The 23010-nt window shown below is 38.2% G+C and overlaps 2 protein-coding genes across 6 annotated transcripts in view; one reads left to right on the top strand and one right to left on the bottom strand.

Moving 5' to 3' along the window:
* LOC123024289 (MOB-like protein phocein) overlaps window positions 1-9425 on the top strand; it is a 33447-nt gene extending 24022 nt beyond the window's left edge. For both annotated transcript variants that reach the window (XM_044431840.1, XM_044431837.1), the window contains 5 exons: window positions 1514-1556; window positions 1746-1832; window positions 5515-5594; window positions 5853-5964; window positions 7019-9425. In XM_044431840.1, the coding sequence (XP_044287775.1) occupies window positions 1514-1556; window positions 1746-1832; window positions 5515-5594; window positions 5853-5964; window positions 7019-7150 (454 nt within the window). In that variant the 3' untranslated portion in view covers window positions 7151-9425. The remainder of the gene's footprint in view (window positions 1-1513; window positions 1557-1745; window positions 1833-5514; window positions 5595-5852; window positions 5965-7018) is intronic.
* A 2523-nt stretch (window positions 9426-11948) lies between these two features.
* The window catches only part of RFTN2 (raftlin family member 2), a 44825-nt gene continuing 33763 nt past the window's right edge, over window positions 11949-23010 (bottom strand). For 3 of the 4 annotated variants that reach the window (XM_044432040.1, XM_044432041.1, XM_044432039.1), the window contains 2 exons: window positions 19478-19556; window positions 11949-13609 (listed from right to left, as the gene is read on the bottom strand). In XM_044432040.1, the coding sequence (XP_044287975.1) occupies window positions 13340-13609; window positions 19478-19556 (349 nt within the window). In that variant the 3' untranslated portion in view covers window positions 11949-13339. Of the gene's footprint in view, window positions 13610-16334; window positions 16357-19477; window positions 19557-23010 lie in introns of those variants that run through there. The other variant, XM_044432042.1, reaches the window with a different exon arrangement.

Below are 23010 nucleotides of genomic sequence, written 5' to 3'. Positions count from 1 at the left end.
ATGCCTTCTTGGGATTGACTTCAGTGCTGAACAGTTCAAAATTGGGGACGTAAGACCTGTACTCATGTCATACTCATAATGTTTTAAAGAATATTGCCATATGTGCTGGCTGATGCCACCATTGCAGGTTTGCAGCACTGGCATACAGATGCAGCACACACGAATTATCGCAGTTGGTATAGGTTTCCTAAAATCACATGCCTTTTATGTGAACTATCTAACTTTGATAAACTTCTTCTCCGGTCCGCATGCACAGGATGTAAATTTGACATGAATTAAAGTGCCCAACAATATAAATATGTGTTATACAGAACCTACTGAGTTCCTAAGTGTGGCTCATTGGTTCCATGTTTCACACAAAATGCTCTGACCTTTCTAAAACAATTAAAATAAATTTTATCGATGGATAGTGTAGGGTTTTCTTAATTGTTAGCCTCCATGAGTATTGTGACTATAATGGAAGGGCTGGATATAAGGCCACATACCTTATATATTTAATGGAAATATGTTTGGCTATTTCTAGTATCTTAGGTTTTTTCTTGAAGATGCAGTCAGAGAAATATTCTGCTTGTGGCAATCTTGTAGTAGATCAAGTTAATTTGGCCACAGAGCATGTTATAGGTCACATGTTATAAGAGTTCTTATAATATGCAATTTCTTAAATGTGTTTTTAAGTGTTCTTAAATGCCCTGAGGAAGAAAATATTTAAAGAACACGTTGAATCACAAAATGTTTGTTTTCTGCACCTTTGAGAGTCTATCCCTCATTTTCACTTTCTGCTTGTAGGTGTATTCTTTCATTTTGATTGTTAAATCAAGCCAACCTGGATAATATGCTCTCTTTATGTTGCACTCAGTCGAACCTACCATGCTGCTGAAAGTCACTGAAATAAAATCTCTGTTCAATAAAGATGATGTTAATGTTTTGTTCTCTAAGCTTCTCTTTGGGTATCTTTGTGCTGAATCTGTAATAATTTAGCTAATGCTTTAACTGACACTGATAGCATTATGAAGTGCTTGTTGAATGGAGTACTCCTCTGGAGAATCCCCTGATCCTGAGGAGCGATGCTTTATATGAGGGGCTGTGGTGAGGGTGTAATCTGAATATGATATGTACACACAGCATCACATGTGCCCAGCTTGCTTGTTTGGGTCTTTCCTAGATTTTTAAAAAGTGTCTTTCAAGGATTTGGCACATAACAGAGTTTGCTGCAGAGGGGGACCACTGTAAATATTAAAAAATAAGTTTAGTTTTCTTTATTGCTATCTTGAAAATGGAAAAGCATGTTTTCAACTTACTTGTTTTAAAATGTTCTTTATTTAGTTTTGGGTAAATGTAATCATTTCAATTGTATCTGATTGTTTTCCTCCTGTTCCATCATTTCAGAAATAACTATTACACCATTTTATGATGCTATGTCTATTCCATCATTTTGTAGTTAACGACTAGACTGTGATGTTTTAATGAAGGGGTAAAAGGCAATAATCTATTGTTTTATGTTCTAAAATTTTAGGCAGTTCTGTCTTGAGCTTAATGGCCTTGCTGTTAAACTTCAGGTAATGATTTTTCTTTTATTTCCCATTTGAATGATAAGAATAAACTGTTCTTTAAAAAAAGTCTTGTTATTTTTCTTTCGCACTTTAATTTTTGTTAGCCTTGGTGGTACGTAAAGTGAGACCACTATTTAAACAAGAGATTTTATTTTTCTCCTAGGCTTAATCTGTATTGTACAAATTTTTCAACAGACTGAATGCCATCCAGACACATGTACGCAGATGACAGCAACGGAGCAGTGGATTTTTCTTTGTGCAGCCCATAAAACTCCCAAAGAGGTAAGAGGAATACAGAAAGGAGCTATCAAGGCACTTTGCTGTTGGTTGTGCTGAATGATACTTTCACACACCTTTATATGTGAATGGAAATAAACAGTCTTTACTCATCTGCCATTCTCTCATTTCCTGAGGTGTTCAGATGTCATCTTGATGGTAATCTTCTGCATGGGTTGGGAAACAAGTTTAAGCCTTGGTTCAGGATTGTGTCAGCCTATCCCTACATGAATAATTGTAGATTCATAACTGAGTATTGCAGGTAATACAGATATATCTCAAGCAGGACACCTTATATATATATTGAGATTATCGTATTCAATACAAGGTGCACAGTCAAATTTAAGTTATCCCCTACCTTTCCCCCCATTTTCAGCCCACTATTACTATTGATATGCTTTAAATAAAGCCCTAGACATCACTTTGTGAGAGAAACCTGATTTTTCTCTAGCTGCGAGTACACATTGTGCTTGAATCTCCAAAGTAAAGGCTGGGAACATTTTTTTCTGTCAAGGGCTGCATTCTCTTGGGACTCCATGGGGGGCTGCTTACTGGCAGTGGACAAAACCTCTCCTTTCTTTCATCACTTCTATTTTCCCCTTCCACCAGCCTGTCAGAGGAAGGACAGATTATTTTTCCAGATGTCTGAACAGATAACTCAGAGGCTAGGACTATGTGAAATCAGACCTACTGTTTTGGGTAGTCCCTTTAAAGCATAAGAGTTGCAGGCTTGGGGTTGAGCTATGATCCCCATTCCCTGGTAGTGGTTGGATTCAAATTACACAGTACATTGTGATGACTTATAAACCAGGGATGGTTTGTCATATTGTCTGAACCTAGTCAGAGTGATTAATAAACTGCGCTGCTGAGTTTAGACACCACAATAAGTCATCCCTGGCTTATAAACCACTCACTTTGACTTATCCTGTTGTGTGAAGCCAGTTAGAATGCTCTCCAACAATAGTAGATTTGTGAAGGAGAACAAACATGTGCAGGCACTGTTCTATGGCTAAAAATGTTTTGTTGAGGCAATCAAGCAAGGTATAGACAAACAGCTGAGGGAATGTAGTCTTCAAACTTTCTTTCAAATTTACTGGAAATCCTTCTAATTCTGTAATTGGATATAATTCTGGCATTGATGGCATAAGCTTTTCCTTATTTCAAATTTATATCATATTCTTAAAGGATTTTCCACCTCTTTTATAATATTTTAGGGTGGAAAGGGTTAACTTCCATTTCCATGATAAGCATAAGAGTTGCATCCATCCAGAAGTGGTGGAACCCCTCAACCTTGGCTTTGCCTTCTGCAGGAGAACAGGGTTAATCAATAGTTCCCAAATTTAAGGCTTAGGAACAGTCATTTTTATTTCTAAGGTTTTTGCCTTGATCTTTGCTTAGATTTCTGCCGCAAAGCTAGGCAGGAGTGTCTCCTCATTTCCAATCTTGTAATTGCTTTAAAAAAAACCTTATTTGTTCAAAGAAGCAGAACAAAATATTTAGGCTTATCTTTATTGTTCTTTGGTAGGGATATTTAGTATTGGGAGCACTCTAGTCAGTATGGTGTTGTAAAAAATGCAGTGGTCTCTATATTGTAGATGTAGTGCACAGAAATTCAGTTTGGACTATGAATTGGTTCCAGTATAAGTCTCCCATGGACTGAAAGGATTCTTCCATCCATGGCTGGTTTCTAATCAAGCAGAATATTTTCGTTGGCAGAATGGAGGCAGTGAACAATCCTCATGGATTGTTTCCCTTCCCTTGCATTCTTCCTGTGATTCCTGAATAGAGAAGGAGATAGCAGGAGGAGGAGGAAGAGGAGGAGGAAATTGGCTGAAATCACCTTGCTCCCACTTCCTGCCAGCAGGGGCAGAATGCTGCTTAGGGCATGCTTCTGCATCTGGGATAAAAGCTGGATTCAACAGAATATATCTAACTTCCTTTTATACTGGCATATGCTCCCCCTTTTTTGTGTAATTTGAGAATGTATCTCTTGTTCTTTGTTTAATCAGTACACAGTGAAATATGAAAATATAATAATGATCTAGGAACAAGTGCAAAATGCATCAATAAGCATTTTGATGAGAATGCGGAGTATAAAATAAGAAGGAAAACATAATATCACATCTAAATTCAGCTGAGGATGTTGGGGGTTTTTTCTTTGTGTTTTGTCCTGGATATGGTTTCTCAGTAATTTGTCAAAATCAAAATATTACTTGAAATGTAGATTAAAGTAATACCTAGGACTGGAAGTGTGTAATGTACATGTTTTTAGTAACCATATACAGAAAATAAGGTGTTGCTAACCAGCTGGTTGAAAACAACCCACTAATGCTTGTGTTTGTGGCTGTTTTGAGGATATACATTTTTTATAGGCTGTTGGAGAAATAGGTATTATAACCCTAATGAATTCTGCTAATTTAGCTCTATAATGGCTGACAACTAACTTGATGAGTATCTAACTCACTCAGTTTGGGTTTGGTAGATTAAAGAAGCATGCCTAGGATTACGCAGAACCAGCTAGTAAGAAAGAGCCTGATCTACCTGGTTCATGTGGTCTGTAGTCTTCTGTCAAGATGCAATTCTGTGCATATTTGGCTGGGGCATACTGCAAATTGTAGGACTTTTTCAGTCTAAGCTTCCATAGAATTGTGCCTTCAGTGACTCATAACTTACTTCCAACTTTGCTGGTTATATTGTACTCTTGACACTTACTGTTATTATTGTTTATTATATTACTATTCTGCCCAATACCTGAAGCTCTATGGGTAGTTCACAATAGCAGATAAAATACAATAAAACAATACAAAATAACAATAAAAATAATGCCAATAATACAATACTTAATGTAAAAGTCAAATTTAAAACTAAATTTAAAAAGCTACAATACCTTACACAAATTAAGTCACAAGAACTGTTAAGCACTGTGGTGAACTGTGGTGAACAATAGGAACATCTGGCAATGCAGACTTTCTGCTGGCATGCAGAACTCTGATGAGAAATGGTTCAGCCCTAGAGCAAGAGAGAATATAAGAAACAGAGGGCCTTTTTACTTAAAATTATGGATGTGACACCTGCATTGAGCACTGTTGTTCCGGGATTGACCACTTTGAGTTTTGAATAAACTGTAATTCATATTAATTCAAATAATGTAATCCAAAGGGATACTGAAACTACTTTTTACACAACTGGACAATTGTCATATATCAATCCGTCAAGGTCTTTCCTACGTTACCTGTAGTCTGGGATGGGGGGCACTTACTCCTCCTGCAGAAAGAATAAGAAAAGAAGAGGCATGTAAGTTTTGGCACCCTGCATGGATATTAACATTGAGAGGACAGTAGATCTGACCACCATCTTCATTTAAAAGAGAGATGTACCTTGGATTGTAATTCCATGGAAGTTGATAGGGATATGAGTGAACTAGCAGATGTGCCTATTTCTAGATAATATTTTGTCCTTGACCTTGAAACCAGTGTGCCATTTGAAATAATAGTATTTATAGCTCTCTTAGCTTAAGTCTTCCATGTCATTCCAGAAGCAAAAGTACCAAAATGTAAAGAACATTGTTAATTTTTGCGTAACATTAGAGACTAGCTTAGTTAGTTAAGTAATTATGAGCATATTTGGGTGGTTTGAGAAATGGGATACTTGAAATACTTGTGGTAAAATATACTCTTTCCTCTTTTAGTGTCCTGCCATTGACTACACCAGACACACATTGGATGGGGCAGCATGTCTTCTGAATAGCAATAAATATTTTCCCAGCAGGTAAAATACTGAAAGAATTGTTGCCATTTTTAATTTTCATAGTTGGGCCGCAAGGAAATTATTCATAATTTTTCTATACCGTCATTAAAAATTTCATGATGGTTTACAAAATTTATTTATGTGATGAATTAATTCTCATCAAGAAACCAGGATTGGTATGGTCTTAACTTCATGTTTTCTGTGCACCATGAATAAAGATTTAGTGCAGAGGCAATAAAAGTAAGGTTCATCTGTAATGTTTGTTATTAATGTTTACAGGGTTAGCATAAAGGAATCCTCTGTAGCCAAATTAGGATCAGTCTGCCGTAGGATCTACAGAATATTTTCACATGCATATTTTCATCATCGTCAGATATTTGATGAATATGAAGTAAGTACTGTAATACTAAGTCTGCAATCCTATACTCAGTTACCTGGGAGTAATCACTGTTGAAACAATGGAAATTACTTTTTAATGGATGTGTGTAGGATCTATATGGGATATACTTACTGGGGAATAACCATAATTGAATATAATGGGTCTGAGTAAACATGCTTAAGATCATACTGTTAATGAAATGCTGTCTTGGAATCCATATTACAGTTGGTTGTACATTTTTATTTTGGCATGCTTTTTAGTACCAGCAGTTATTTATAAAGTCAACTGATAAAGATCTGTTAAAATCTCATTCTTTGCTGGCTAAATCTCATTCTTTGCTACCTTGAAATAGTGTGTTTAGAATTGCTGCTTGAAGTATGCCTACCTCATGTGGTTTTTAATGAGGTACGCTATAATGTAACTGCATGGAACTTTCCAAATATTATCTGTCCGTGAGAGGGTTTTATCCTTAAAACCTGCCTAAAAATAATTTAAAATAAACTTTGGACATAGCAAGAAATGTGGATGGTATATTAAGAGGCTCTTTTGTCACATGCTTGGGTAGGTTTTATCTAAGATAAAGAGTGGGATTTAAATTGATTTTTTCAAGAGTCTGAATTCTGAAAACATTTTCTTATTAAAATATACATTTATTTTGTAGTCATTTAACCTTTTTCTGAGTTACACATTAATTTGTGCATAAGTCACCCAGACTTATTAAGCAATTATATAGATGATTAGGTGACAATAATGGTCTCTTCTTTATACCTTACAACTGCTTGCATAGTATAAAACTGTGAGGATTTTTTTTAATGTGCATTGTGCAGTTCTTTGCCACTTGGTTGATTGATGACCTGATCTTCTGAGAGACCATAAGTGGGTGTTTTTCAAGCATTCTGTTGGGCCACAAGATGCAGATATTGAATTACAGCATAGTTGTTTCTCACTCAAGAGTTCTCTGTGCAGGAAATTATAATGCAAAACATTAATGTAATTTTCAATAGTATCTCCTTTTGTATATCTGTGTTTGGGTTTAATAAGTAGACTTCCTTTTTTCTGTCCTCAGAATGAAACCTTCTTGTGTCACCGGTTTACCAAATTTGTGATGAAATATAACTTGATGTCCAAGGATAACCTGATTGTACCAATTTTAGAAGAGGAGGTGCAAAATTCAGTTTCTGGTGAAAGTGAGGCATGATGAGTATCGTGGACTGAAATGAGCACGTAATTAACATGTACTGTATATATCATTTTAGAAATTTCAATCATGTATCCTTAGAGCTTTGTTTAGTATACTTTTTGTATGCTGTGTGCGTTGCCTCTTAATATGGGATATGGTTTAAGTTATTCATGAGCTGTATATTCTTCAATGTGGCACTCATGGTTTTTAAATAAAATTAGAATTATCTGTTTATACTGCCTGTTAATAAAAGAATTTACAGTTCTGTAAAATTGCTGCTAAACAATCATTGGATCACAATCTTCAAACTTTGTCCAATTTAAACTTAAAGCTTCTCATGTTAATGAAGTTGGAACTTTAGCCTTAGTTTGACACTTTAATTTCAAGAACTTGCAAGTCCATTTAGTTCTAACTTTTGTTGTATTTTTATAGAAAGTACACTTAGCTTAGTTCCTAAGTTTTGCTTTTGGGTGTACGCAGCTATATTACTAAACTATTGTAATACGTGTGTATCCAAATATTCATGATTACAGTATTAATACCAAAAGGATAACTCTTATTATGCTACCCAAAGTGTACTCTTAAGTTGTTTGTTACTTTCTGGATTTGCCTCCCTATATCAGTGGAGGCTTGTGCGTACCACAAAAGGTCATGTGTTTTGTTACATTAAGGCAAAGATTCCACTACATGTTTTCCCTAACTGCACCTCTTACCAGTGGATAAAAAATGTGTTTTCCTTCTTGCCTACAGTAAAGTACTCTGTGGCTTATACCTGCACATATTTATAGTAATTGCTTACAGACTATACCTTGCATTAAACGGTCAAGTTACACTACAGCAGAGTGTGCCAAAATAATTTTACTCATTTGTAGCAAAAGGCTACACAGAATGTTGTATCTTAACCCATCACACACATGCAACTGGTTTTTATCTTTCATCAGTCCAGATACCTGCTTTATGTTCCAGTAATTGAATTCTACCCTTATTTTCTCAAATCTAAATGTATGTTCTTTAAATAGCTTTTTCAGGTTTGCATTAGTGCTAAGTTTTCATGAGAACTACTTTAATGGAGTTTGAGCTATTTTGAATGCTGTAGAGCTAAATATTTTTTAAAACTATAGCAGGTTTTGTTAATTGGATGTACATGAATGCAGAAATCTAAAAGCACTAGCACTGTTGTTCGAACTTGGTGAAATGTTTTAACTTTTTGAAGTTGGTGTATGGTCCTTTCCTATTAAAGACATTAACCAGTGCCCCCTTATCTGTTGAAATAGATATGTTTTGGCCTTTTGCTGGCCAAGTTGACTTTACTTTTTTTGCTGTCCTTTGAAGGTTACTCATTAACTAGAATGGAAGAAGTGAATTTATTTCCTAATATTAGTAATTTTGTTTCAAAGTACATAGCAGACATGCCTTAATTGCATATAATACATTGGAAATTGGACACATCCAATAGCAAGATTGCCACCTTGAAATTAATGGAATCTAAGAATGAGGAGGGACTGGACAGACTTGGATATTCAGTGAGCTGTGTTGGCCACCCCACTCTTTCAGTGTGGCTGTGCTGGTGGCATATTTTTGTAGGACTGGGCTGGAGGTTCTTCAGTGGGTTGACATAGTTCTACCTTCTTTGACTGCTTTTTTCTACTTTAAAATGGTTTTAATGGTCAACAGGGTCATCACATCAGATGGTTCTTAGCAACAGCAGTAATGTCATCCTGCCCACGTGTATCTTGGGCAGTGTAGATCTGATAGATTTCTTACACCGTGTGGCTGAGGAATGGCACTTTAGAGGTAGCAGGGTATGTTTAGCATTGTCTTAATTGCTGGTTCAGTATAGCCTTCTCCAGTAAAAAAAAAAAAAAAAATATGAATGGTGGCAGTAAGCATTTTTGTGTAAATGTGTCATCTTTCAGACTGCAATCAAATCTTAAATACATCTCCCTATTCCAACCCATGCCTCTGAAATAGTTGATCTAGTTCTTAACAAATGATTCGAGTTATGCTGCACTATAAACTTCATATAATCAAAGTAAATGTCCTAAATGGGAAACTGCTTGAAACTTTCCTTAATGCTGTTGACTTAAGTACCTCTGATAATGTGTGTGCACATGTGCCTGCCTGATACTATAGAACTTCAGTAAGCCTAAGTGAACTATTGACTTTGTATGGTAAATATATTGAGGGGGTTTAACTTACTTTCTGCATTATAGGGAGCCAGAGCTATGTTCGTCTTTTGAATTACATTGTAAAAAGTAGAGGTTGCAATTAAATACTTTCTTTTTCCATACCAGTCTATTTTGCTAAATTGTTCTCATTTTAATTTTTTCCATCTAAATTGTATCTCTCTCTCTCTCAAGGTTTTACACTCAAGACTCTCTCTCGCCTTCTCTCTCCAAGTTACGAGTAGTAAAATCAGGGAAGGAAAACTACGGTGGCTTCTTTTCCTTGAGGCATGTGTGCCAGTTGTGTAGCCCCCACTTTCATAATTACCCTTTCTGGGTACAGATTTGCATGTTCTCCAGATCCAGTGTGATGACAGCAGGGGTTCCTTCCAAACCACCCTGCAAGCTGTCTCCATCACCCACCTCACTGGGTTCAGATAACTCAGCAACCTGTGTCCTGTGCTGGTCATTATGGAAAGGAGGTGGTACACAACTGGTACATGCAGGAATTCTTTTCCTTCCCCAGTGTGCGAAACCAGTCACGCTCTTACTGCTCCTTTAAGTAACATCTTCAGATTCAAAACACATTAAAGGCACAGCTATTTACTTCCTGTAGAGAATGTACTTATTCAGGTGCCTGGAGTTGAGCCAAAAAGATACAAAATATATATGTGGATGGGAAACAGAAGTTCTAGATGGTACACTTGCTATAATTTACTGGAGCTTCAAAATAGTCTTCCTACTTAATAGGGAAAATCTTTTTAAAACAGAAAAATATTCCTCATAGTTAAAAGTTGCTGCCAGTATTTTTTCCCTAGGGCTTTAAGCTTCACTGTTTCTGTTCTAGATTCTAGCTCAATTTTAATTTAGTATAACAAGACATTATTTACACATGAAGACAGCTGCTTTTTCCCATTCAGTGGTGTAAACCAGTGTCCTTATTGTGCACTAAACATTAAGTCTTATATGGCTACATTATTAATATTGTAGCATTCTTTGTATGGCCATCACTGTTAATTTCTGTCAGGATTGGAGGCATGCCTATCTCCTTTTCGGTCTGTTTTCTAACACTTATTCCTCATAAATACAATTCAAGTTAGCTTTGATAGGTAAGAGATGTTTCTCTCTCTCTCTTTCTCCCCCCTTTGGTATGTTGGGTTTTATTTCCTATAAAGCAAAATAAGATTGAACTATTTCTGAATCACTGCTTGTAAAGAATCAAATTACACTATTTTAGAGATCTAGATTTGTACACTTATGAACTGCAGTCTTAAACCCTGGCGGGCCGAGGGAGATAAGTACCATCTGTTCTGATATGCAGGGTGTTCCTTGCTTTGTATATGCAGGCAAATGTGTATTTTTGTTTGGTTGGCAAGGTGTGCTATAAATAATAAAACTGGGTTACAATATTGCTAACTCAGAATGAAAGTCAGCTTCAGTTGAGAATACTTGGCTGTCAATAAAAGACACTAGACTATGCTGAGGAGGGCTAAGCATAGAATCTTCACCCATTTGTGAAGATTCTCTTACGATGGGGACAAAACAGCTTGGGGGAATGGAGCAGTTGTGTGAGATATTTAGCAATCTAAGTAAAATATTTTAATGGCAAATAGAGATGTAGCCATTAAAGGATTTTACATGGAGTTAGAACCAGTTGGAACAAGATGTGTCAAGAATGCAGAGTATGTTCAGTATGCCACCATAAACAAGCCCTCCAGAGCTAATGCACTCTTCCATTTTGCTAATTGAGTGGAGGACACCTCGGTGCCTTATTAGCTTCAAGGAAACAGGACAAACTAGAATGGGCTGTTGATGTTGCCTAGAAGTAGATACATAATAGCACAGCAATGGTTGGAGTCCAGAGAGATCTGACGAAATGCTAACTTAAAAAGAATATATAGTTGGTGACTTTGGAACAACCAAATCTGCTGTATGGGCAAAGGAAGATTTGCTTGGTATTATATATGCAGAACACATTTATGAGTGTTGTTGAAGCTGGCACAATAGAAACTTCAATTGCAGATCCATTGGAAAAGTTCTCTTTGAAATGAGGGTACACCTAGAAAATGCAGCGTAGCTCATTTACCCATCAATGTACAGCTTAGGGTTTTTTGTTTTTTTTTTTGTTTTGTTTTTTTGGGAGGGAGGGGTTCACTGAAGATTGAGCAGAGAGTTAAAAACACTATTGGGCAGTGAGCTCACCATACATGATTCAGTTTTACCCAATATACAGGGAAGACTTGCAGTGAATTAAATTGAATTGAAATACCATGAGGAGCTACATGGTTGTACACTGTTACTGATAGTTATAATTTCATTGTACAAAAGCAAGCAACTGCAAAATACAGTTATCATTAAGCTTTCGCTCCAACTTTTTTGTTTAAACATTGACTGGGTTTGCATGACATGACAACCCACCATGTGCAGCCAGTTGTAGTGGGTTGTTGTCATCTGAACCTAGATTGTCCTTACTGTGGCTTGCTAGGATCAGCTACATAACTACAATGCACTTTAATCTGTGTAATATTTGCATTTTTGTCTGATTAATTTCCTCCATTACTAGTGGAATAGGCAATGAACAAGATGAGGGTGCATATAGGTTACTTTCCTCACAGTTGCAAAAAACTGGGGAAGAAATAATAAAGGAGGAATCTATTAATGCAATTCAAAAGCACCAACAATAGGAGAAAAGGGCAAATGGAGTATTCCTGGAAGTGGGGAATGGACAGTATTTTTCCTCCGGCAATGTAATCCTTTGAAGTGTTAATCTGATAACTTGCAGTCTTTCACATTTTCAACACTTGCCCAAATTTCTAGCTGGTCTAGAAATTTCTAAGTTATTAGCTTCCCCAGCTTGTTTTTTGTAACTCTCCTAAGAACAGTTACTGTGCTTCAATGGATGTGTGCAAATCTCAAGGGAGATCCCCACTGGAGAGAGTAAAGGGGGCTCTGTGTGTGTGTGTTAAGTGCAAGAGCTGCTGATACAAGTGGGCCAGTTGCCCTTCTCTGTTTGGCCTGTTTGGTTTATTTTAAAACACTGTGTAAATTTAAAAGGTGGGAGGCAAATGAATGGGAAATGTTGCACTCCTACAATAGCTCCTCTGGAAAAACAACCATAAAAAGGAGGGAAAACAAAATTTCTCCTTTCTGGACTTGCTGAAGATGCAGGGTTGAATGGGAAGAAGAAAAAGATAATGTAATACTAATTTAATCCATCCCATTTTTACTTCTTGGGTATTTTCCAAAGGGCTTGACCATCAAGGACATGAAATCAATGTAATTTTCCCCACTGAGTTGCCTCATAGTGTTTTCTTCCCATTTTTTCAGTTAGAAAAACAACAAACTACTTTCAGATTTATGCTCTGGAATCCAGTTGATTGTTCCTTTCATAGAAGTGCCTTTATTTCCAGGATCAGCACTGGATGTCAGGGAAAGGAGGAAAAACTGAACTCAACCCTGTAGTCCATCTGGATGACCAAAAGGACCCACATGTCTGATGTTACATTAGAAAAATGATGGGCTATGATTTTCTGACAATGATAGATAGTATTTTTGCTAACAACTACACACTTCTATTGTTTTCTTAGTATGGTTAAAATTTTAAAAACACACCACTCTTTATGTACAATTTTAATTCATTCTTAAAACAGGATTAAAATAGCATGTTAGGGCAATGCTATTGTATCATATTTCTGCAGATTGTACGAAGTGTCATGTTTGCAACAAAAAAGAAGCCAATACCCCATCTGCAGTTGCTTCCAGTTGTCAGAAGGCCTGCTGAGACAATCAGTGGCATATAGTGCTGTTTGAGGAATGTAACATCCCAGGAAATAAACTTAAAAGTTAACCCCTCTGCTAAAATACTACTACACAAATAGAGCAGTGCTATGAGCACAACTGCAGAGAGCTGGGAAAGAAAGGGACAATGTATACATACATGGCTAAGGGAAAAGGAAGAACTATACCAACATATATAAAAAGTAGCTTCTAGTTTTGTACAATCCTTTGACATTTGTACATGTCCATCTAATCCAGTTTCTGGTCACATGCAAGTGACTTGAGTGGCTGCATCTTCTTGGTCAAACTGTCCATCATCCAGGTCTCTCAGCATGCCATCGCTACTGTGGAATCCAGCAGGAAAGCTTCCATACTGGATAGATGCATCCTTGCCCCAACACTGGGTAGAGGGTGACAAAAGAAACTCATCTGTAGAGCGTTTATTTTGTGTGGCCTGGGAAGTAGCTGTGTCTAATCCAACATCTCTACTTGAAACTTTGCCTTTTTCTTCTTTGAGTTGCCTGGTTGATTTTTTCTGAAATAAAAAGGGGGGACATTGAATTGGGAAGAGCTCACGGGGGAGGGACCTGATTGATATGTGTGTGGCTTTCAGAATAAGTGCCAAGGGCAGCTGAACATATGCAGGATTTACAGTCTGGCCTGATGCATTGGCTTCCCCTGTACTGATTCCGGCTCTGGCATCCATTGTGTGCAGCCAAACCCAGGCCCAATATGTGGCTAACCCGGGCTGCAGCCAATTTCCTACAATTTTGAAAAGCCTTTCTGTGTCACAAGGTGACCCCAGGTGGTCATACACTGTAGCAGAAACAAACTTTTTTTCAAACTAGGCATTAAGCCCTGCAAGCCACTAGATGGATACGAATTGTGTCTATGTGCTAAAAGATCCTTAACTTGACCCTATCCAGTATTACAACAGTGAGGGCTCTAAAGCCTATTTTTATTATGCAAGGGATCACAGGCTTGATTTTGAACTAGATGATTACTTGCTCAGAATCACCCTGTTCTCCACAGGCAGACTTAGCCCAGTAGAAAATACATGACTTCTTTATTTACATGAAAAAATGTAAATTTACTTCTTCATTTACATCAAGAAAATACATGACTACTTCTTCCAAATGATTAAACCTGTCATTTAGATATAAACAGTATAAACCAATACCAAGTGTTGTTTGGAATCTGGTCTGTACTGCCAAACCGGCTTGAAGAACATGCTGTTAGATGCCATCAAATCTGAATTCTCTACACATGAAAATGAGATTCCTGACTCATCAAATTGGCTACTTTTTCCAGCAACAAATGTGACAGTTTGAGCCTGTCCTCAAAGCTCTAATTATTATTAAGCAGCATCATGTAGAGAGAGACATGGCTTGACACAACTTTATGGTCATAATGGCAAGTGTTTGCCACAGGAAATGACAGTGCAGTACACTGTGATTCTATACAGGTTGAATGTGAAATGACGAGTGAATTTTTGCAGCATGCAAGAGGGGAATGAACTGTGGCCTTTTGCTTGGATTAAACTCCTACAGAGGATCAGCAGTGGGTTGACCTTTACCACTTTTGAGGAACAGAAGCATAAGGTCTCCATTCTGTGTCCTGTTATTTCCTTATGACTCAACACCACAATCTCCTGGATCAGTATGTAGGGGGCAAACACTACAAGATCCAGCTAGTTCATATCCTTTGCATAACAGGAACCTGATTTTGGAGATAGACAGGTATTGAATACTGAGCCTTCTAGCTTTACTGAACTGATCACCTCTAGAAGGAAATCTCACAGAACCAAAACTATAGACAGCTTATCCAGAACAGGGTTGTCTGTTCCTGTCCTCTCTTCTACATGTTCTTCTAATTTATTATTTTTAAATGGTTAAAGAAGAAAATACTGGTGAGAGACAGGGATGTCAGGGAGGAATGTATGGTATCGCCTTTAAAGGCTGAAGGCACAGTCCTGTGTAAGTTCAGGCAGGAAAACGGGGCCTGCAACTCTCAGCATACCCAAACTCTGAGCATACCCAATCAGCCATGCTTGCTGGAGCACACTGAGAGTTATAGGACATTTTTCTATCTACAGAGACATAGAATTATGCTCTTAATGACTCAAAATAGTCATTACTGTAAAAAATCTTGACTGAAAGTTCTCTAGCATAAATTGTCACTAAGTACTCATTTCTTTAATGAGTCTTCCTTCCTTCCTCTTGGAAGCACTACAATACCAATTTAAATCCAAAATATAAGTCCCCTACAAACTTTTGATGCAAACTGAAACCAGTGGGTCTTTTCCCATGTAAAGAGAAAAGGACCTTCAAAAATGGAAGACTCTGACTCTTTGTTTGATAATTACCAGCATCAAGTATGGGTACAATTTCACTCTATAAATCAAAGCTACCATCAGTATTGCATGAATGAAAACTTGTAGTTAATATTACAAGTATTTTGCTATAATATCTGGAAAAAAGTATTTTTCAAGCCTGTAGAGCTCCAGAGAGACATTGGGCTTGATCCTAAGAAGTGCTCACTGAGGGCTGCTGCTGGTGGTGGTGGACTTTCCCATCTTCTCTCTACAATGCTTCTCCTGAGGAACAGGGAAGCCCCCTCAATAGAGGCAGTTGCAGGGGGAAATAGTAACAACACCGGGCAATTTCCCATGAATTGAGCTCCCAGCATCCAGCCTTTAGCAATTCTGTTCTGCCTTGCACCATGGGCCCTTCTCTTCTGGATGCTCCCATTTCTACATGCAAGGCTGGGTGGGGTGGGGTGGAGGCAGTACAGGCAGTTTCTGCAAGAGAGCAGGAAGTTCACCACCACCAACTTCCTTTGATGGGCATTTGGCATGCAGCTCCCTGTGGAATCCAAGCCAATAAATGATCTAGATTTAACAAATGTCCCTGGCAGTTTATGATGTTGGCCATTTCCTCGGTATTCAGCAAGCCTCTCTTTGCCGTGTCGGTTCAGTTTAATGAGGAAACACCTCACTGGTGCTTCCCTGCAAAAATCAATCAGACATTAGCTTGCATTTTCCATTTCCTTTTTAGCTGCTTTTGACCTTTGTGCATTTGGAATAAATAAGAGAAAATATTGTAAACAGGATAAAACATGAGTGATAACAAAAGGAAGCAACAGAAGGAGGAGGAGGAGAAAAACTTTCCCTGTATGAGGCATTACCTGTCCATTCCAAGTGTGGCCTCTGTGAGACGAGAACTGCATTCCTGTCGCTATATTGCTTAGGCTTCTGGATTTCATTTCATTTTATTAAAAACTCTGAACATATGATTATGGTGGATGTTAGTGGTGTAGAGAGAAATGGGGGAAGCTACTAGCTTTGCCACATTTGGTTTGGTCAGCCAAAGATTTTTAGCTAACACTGGGAGAGAGACAGAAACAAAACAACACAGATTCCACGTCAACGGCAACTGTTAGTGTTACATAATACCATTGGTTTTATAAAATGTTTCTCACTTGGCAGCAGTTGGGAGAGGGGCTCATCTTTCAGCTGTAGTTCTGAAAAGTGACTACTACATAAGTTATTCCAAAACAACAAATGCAGCAATTCATTCAACACAACTTGTGAGGGTGCAGCAGACACTGGCCAGTCATGTATCAGTTTTCAAACCACTCAGTGCACATTCCAAAGGAGTTAAATAAAGCATGCTTCTTTTTCCATCTACATCTAAAATATGCACAGTCTTAAAAGAAATCAAAAGAGGACAGAAACATCTCAGAACTATCCTAACAGTTAGTAGCCCTCTTGTCATCTGAAAAGAAACGCAGCCCAGCCAAGTGGATCTAAGGCAGATACAGGGAGCTGCTATCTGGACTTGGTGGCAAGCCAGGAAACTGTGTCATTAACTGTCAATTTCTACTGTCTCTCTGAATCAGTGTTTTGTTACAGGGATCAGACCTGGATCTCCCAAACTACAGTGTTACAAGGTGGCTATTTCAGACATTGAATCTGAATTGGAAGAAGAGGCGGGGCCAAATACACCTTCGAAATGCTATGGCTACTGAGCTTTGAAATAAGCCATGTGGCTTGTGAGAACCAGTCTGCTTCTAGTTGAGAGGGAGACACTGTGAAACGGGGAGGGCAAGTGTGATTTTCTCAGCCCTGTGGTGCAGCATCAAGTCAAGTAAGCAAACCTTCATCCTTCTCATCACCTGGCCCACAAGCAGTGTGAACATCCCTGAGGGTGGAGCCACCTCTGTTTAGTGGAGAAGGTAGGAGGGGGATTCAATTTGGAATCACCTCCTGGTCTGGCACATGACAGCTGGTGTAACTCCCTTGACACTGAGCAAAAAGAGTTTGTGATCCACCAAAGCAAATGCAGTCCACCCACCCTGCAGAAGCCTCTAAATCCATCAGTTTGTTAAGTCAGGGAACAGGAAGGTCTCTTGAAAAGTAACTGATAATGGAAGAGAAATTATTTTTAAAGGCAAACCTGAACTCAGATACAGGTGGTTTGGGCATCTTTTTATCAAAATAGATTTTAAGTGTTGTTTTGCACATGTCCTTTGCAATAGTTGCTCCCAGCAGCAGCCCACTTCCCTTCTTTCCTCTTACTCGTAATTTTCATCTTAAAATTTTCTTTAACTTTTGAATATATGTCATGCACTTGAAAAGTCTGTTTTTCAAAACAGCATTTTTAGAAATGTGAACAAAACAGTGTGTATATTCAGCAGATAGCCAGAGCCCTATCTGAAATTCTTACCCCAGAAATAAAATAAATTTGTCAGATGACTGTGCTACACAATGGGAAAAAGGAATTTGTATAATAGTGGATAAGTGAACAGAATGGATGGATTGTGGTGGAACCTCTAAAGCGGGAAACCTGGGAGGCTGGCCTATGCAAGCAAGAGATGAAGAAAACAAAAGCATCACAGATGTGAGAATATGCTACACTTCATGTGGTAACTGCAGTTACTAAGTTGAACACAACAGATCACAATAAGGGACTATTAATTGTCCACATGCCTTTGCTCAATAATAACTTTCCTCCTGTACCCTGTTCATATGTATCTTGATGACTTGGTTGAGGTTTTCAGTGTCACTCTCTTCAGTTGTGCCTAGTCAAGCTTGATTGTGTGAACTGGCACTCCTAAAGGAATCTCCACAGTTATTTCAATGTTGCACATTTGAGGAACAGGTGGTCAACAGACACGGAGCATGGGAATGAATGAATGCAAATCATCTGTGGAGTTCCTAATTTTGCTTCTGGATGTATTTTTGGCCATGCTATAACAGCTCAGTATTCTTAGTAAGTACACAATGGAAGACATGGTACTAGACGTGGTACTGAAGATATCCACGCCTGTAGCTTGTAGAGATGCCATCCAAAGGAAACTGTTAACCCTTGCGGGTTATGGGTACTTGATCCAGAGTGACTAGTGGGTTGCTGCCAGCCATGGATGTAGCAGTTGGTACTGTTACCACACCCTGCTCAAGCAGCTGTGCAGCAGCCAGCATGGTTTCTGCCCAGATAGTACTCAGGGAAATTACCCAGCTGAATGAAGGATCATCTGAGGTCAACAACTGCAGAAGCTATTATGAGCCTTTCATTTATTTCATGTTTTTTCCACCCTGAAGGAAATGGATGATTGTCTGCTGCACAGCTCATCATAGTAATTGCATAACTTCACACAATATGCTCCTTATAGTTGGGGGGGGGAGAGATTCGGCTGTAGCTGTAATAATGAAGTTCTTTCTTTCACAGGCAGAGTCAGGCATAATTTGTATAGCTGCCCTGGATTGGAGGGGCATGCCCAAGTTTTTCAGGGGGCTTTGCAGGATACACAACTAAAATCCTAGGTAGAAAATAGCTGAATTGTTTTTTAAAACTCCATGTCTTAGTCTATTTGTTAAACAACAAGCCCACAAAAGAAAAAAGGACAAAAGAGACACAGATCAATCAGAGTTATCTGAGCCAATTGCTTTGGCCTGGATCCAAGGATGGTTTGACTAAGCTCCAAGGCGCTTCTGGTTGTTTAAGGTAGCCCCACTGAATTCTCTAGACCACCCCCCTGTCCACTGTAGCTCCCTCCTGTTCAAAAGGGTCCCTTGTCCCTTTAGGCTTTTGGGAAAGACAGAGTACCAGAGGTTATTATAAACCTGTATTGTGAAATTTCAACAAAATAAAGCAAAAAGGCAAGTAAAGGAAAACCTAGCAAGGAAGGGGACTGGAACAGCCAGGAAAGGCATGCAAGTCCCACTGAGCAAGGGGAGATCTCTTTCATCTAAGGCTCCAGTCCTCTGATGTTTTAATGCTCTGCGTTCTGAAGCCAAAATTGGCTATCTGCATAATTACTGATGATACAACAGGTTAGTCAGTTATTTTTCCTCATCTGTATTTTTTGTCTGTTCATACCTATTTAGATAATCCAATCTTACCTCAGGTGTTTGGATAGCAGGATTCCACATTACAGGTCTCTGAAGAAAAACCACTTGCTTAGTTGCCAGATTTCCTTCACTGAAAAATTAAAGAAGCTGTTTTTAGAATGTTCATTTTAATTTATATTTGTTAATTAAATTTTACTTACTTTTCTATAACATGGACAGAAATGAGTGAGGTTGATGTAGGATAACTTTCCATAAATATTACACATGTCCCCACATAGTCCTAACCATTTCTCCCACATATTCACAAACATTTAAATATTATATTTCTTTCATCAAGAAACTCATGGCAGCATCCAAATAGTCTCCCATTCCACATTGACCAGATCTAAACCTGCTTAGATTCATAAGGACCATTTCTGGCCACCAAAACTATCATATGAAGGACCAATATCCCACCAACCTTAGCCTTATTACTCTTACATTATGCATTATGCCTTTCACACTGGTTAGCTCTCCGAGATTGGTGCAGTTCTGAAGGCAGATTATTCCACACATTGTTTTAACGCTTTTAAAAATTTCCCTATGAGATTTCCAATTCAGCTGTTTCAATCATATTTCAATTTTCCACAGGAATCACCTCAGATGAAATTTATTTCCTGCCAGATATTCTGAGTAAGAATCCTTGACTGATCTTCACATAGTTGTGGGTTTTTGCTTTTAAACAGAAAATTATCGACGCAGCTGGTACAATGAACAGCTTGCATAAAAGAACATATTAGCTGCAATCCCAAAGTCTACACAAACATGATTCATACATATACTTTAGATAATTTTCTGAGCATTTATTTCTCAAAAGCTTTTCTCAAAAGCTGAATTTGGGAATTAATATAAACACACATACTTTTTAAGCTTAGGGGGAAAGTGTGCATATCCTGAGTGCAGTCTCCCTTAAAAGGAAAAAAAGGACCATGCCAAATTCCTGAAGTGCATCTTTAACTCATGGGAACTGAAGGAGCAATTTGGGGCTCCCATGGAGAACAACCTCTGATATGGAATTTTACAGAAGTGTTTGTACACATGCACAGGCTACCGATACGTCACAGATAATATTGTTTCCTTAAACTTAGATGTGACCCAATTCACAAGTTTGAAATTGACAGAAGTTGAAATCAGATGCCATTCAAGTGCTAGACCCCAGAGGACCTGGAGTTTTGATTACACACTGAATTGTGACAAAGCCAACAGAATGAATTAGGAGAACACTGCTGCAACATGGGCAAGCTGGAGCCCTATATGGCTCTTGTGCATCTCTGGGTGTCCAAGTTGCTGCCACCCTATTGTTGAATTTCCCACTCCATGCTGCTGCTACTGAAAGTTTTACTGGAAAAGATGGTGCATAAAAAGGAAGTGGGTGAGATGGAAGAGAAGGAAATTGCTGGGAGAAGAAAAAATGAAAGACCAAGAGACAGAAACTCAGGAAGGGAAATTTCTAGCATAACAAAAATACCAAAGAGAGAATGTACAGGTTTTGAGACTGTCAAATAATACAGGCTGTACAGCCATTCGGGTATGATCCCACAGAATGAAGTTGTTTAAAATCTTGGGGTTACAACATGAATATTAAAGATAATATGCATCTCCAAGAGAATTCCTCCAAATCATAATGAAAGTCAGTAATATGCTTGCACTTTCTATTGGATATGCATGAAACTTTTAATCCTCCCAACAGCTCTGAAACTTGTTAGTATAAAGTGTTTGCAATACCTAAATATTATTTCTATATGGTAAACAGTACGCATCCAGCTTCCATACACTTTTCCTTATTTTTCTGTGATTTTTTAAAAATTAACACCACATTTGACATTTCAAAGCATGTCTCCCAGCAAACCACAACAATTAACGTTCTGGTTATCATTTATTTATTAGATTTATATCCCACTTTTTCTTACACCACACTCAAAGGGGCTTACATCATTCTCCCCCTCCTGCACTCTTATCCCCACAGCAAAAACCCTGTGAGGTGTGCTGGGCTCTCTAATCACCCAGTTGGCTCCATGGCCAAGTGGGGACTAGAACCCAAATTTCCTGAGCCTCAGTCCCATGCTCTTGGGCACTACACCGCACTGGCTTATATTTTTTCCAAAGAGTTCAAAGTTGTTTACACGATTTCTCCTCTACCTTTTATCCTCACAACAAACACTTAGGATGCATTCAAATGAATCCATTCAAGTTCATGCTTGAGCTGGGATTAGAAGAGCCTGGAGCATTCCCAGTTCTGGTCCAAGAAGTGAACACACACACACACACACACACACACACACAAAGGCCAGCTTACTCCCATATGTACCTAACTGTCCACCAAGATCTGGATTAGAGGTCTTAAAGGATCATCCCCGCAAAGAGGATGGCAAACAGAAGATGGGTCTTTTCAGTGGTTGCACCTCATCTCTGGAATAAGCTTCCCAAAGTTCGCCTGGCATGTTCATTGCTAGTGTTTTGGCACTAGGCAAAGACGATTCTATTTTCCAGATATTTTAATAATTGATTGCTAGTGATAGGTATGAATTTTAATTTATGATTTTATGCTACCATATCTGTACATTCTTTAGTTGAATCTCTACAGATGTCTATATTGTATTAATTTATGAAATGTATCTCTTTTATTGCTGATTTTAAAGTGGAATTGTACATGCCAGAGAGCCAATGTAGGGGTACAGGTACAGTTTATACATTAAAATAAAATAAAATCACACCAGCCCTCAAATTTAAGTGTAAGGATGTAAGCTACCTGGCATAAAGTCTCACTGAAAACAGATGGGTTTAGTTACAATCAACTTGCCCCACTTGTTTCAAAGGAACTTGAAACTGTATCATGGTCTAAATTTGTCACCAAAAACCCCTGTTCATAATGACAATTCTGGGGAATGTGTTATTGAAGAAAAAAATTTACTCCTTGCCTCTATTGAGGCAACAAAATCTGCTTCCTGAAAACATTTTGCATTAGAACAAGTGCTGGAGTTTTGATGCAGTTGCAAACACAAAATCATGGCATACAGGATGATGGTGAGCAGTTTGTTTTGAGTGTTGTTTGAATAGGGGAGTCTGTGCTTATTGGATGGGGCAGACAGCAATGTCTATTATCAGCTCAAACAAAGTTCACCTCCATTATTTCTAGAGCTTCCACCATGTTTGCTTAACAGATGCTCTGTGCCTTCAACAGCTGCTTGACAAAATCCAACAGGTTCAGCTTTTTCCTGACAAGCAGGATGGTGAGAAACAAACTGCTTTTGCATCTCATGCAGCTGTTAAAAACAAAGAGCTTTTGTGAAGAAAGGGAAAGGTGGCAACTTTTAAAAATATGTAACTCTGTATAGCTGGATATGTGCAATTTTATGCACACAAAAGGATGGAAAATTGAGATGGACTGTTACAAGCTTGCTCAAGGTGCTGACAAGGCTAATAGGCCAAGCGCAGACTCTTCTCTGACTGAATCTCTTCCTATCTGTTTGGGACCTTGGCCAGCACAACATAAAGCTTATCTTAAGTATTATTTTAGTTTGGCAGAATGGAAGCCATTGCAGCAC

This window comes from Varanus komodoensis, unplaced genomic scaffold (genome assembly GCF_004798865.1).
Source record: "Varanus komodoensis strain SLA01 unplaced genomic scaffold, ASM479886v1 scaffold23, whole genome shotgun sequence".
NCBI lineage: Eukaryota > Metazoa > Chordata > Lepidosauria > Squamata > Varanidae > Varanus > Varanus komodoensis.
Note: the sequence above shows the minus strand (reverse complement) of the source record. Positions and strands in the feature narration are given on the sequence as shown.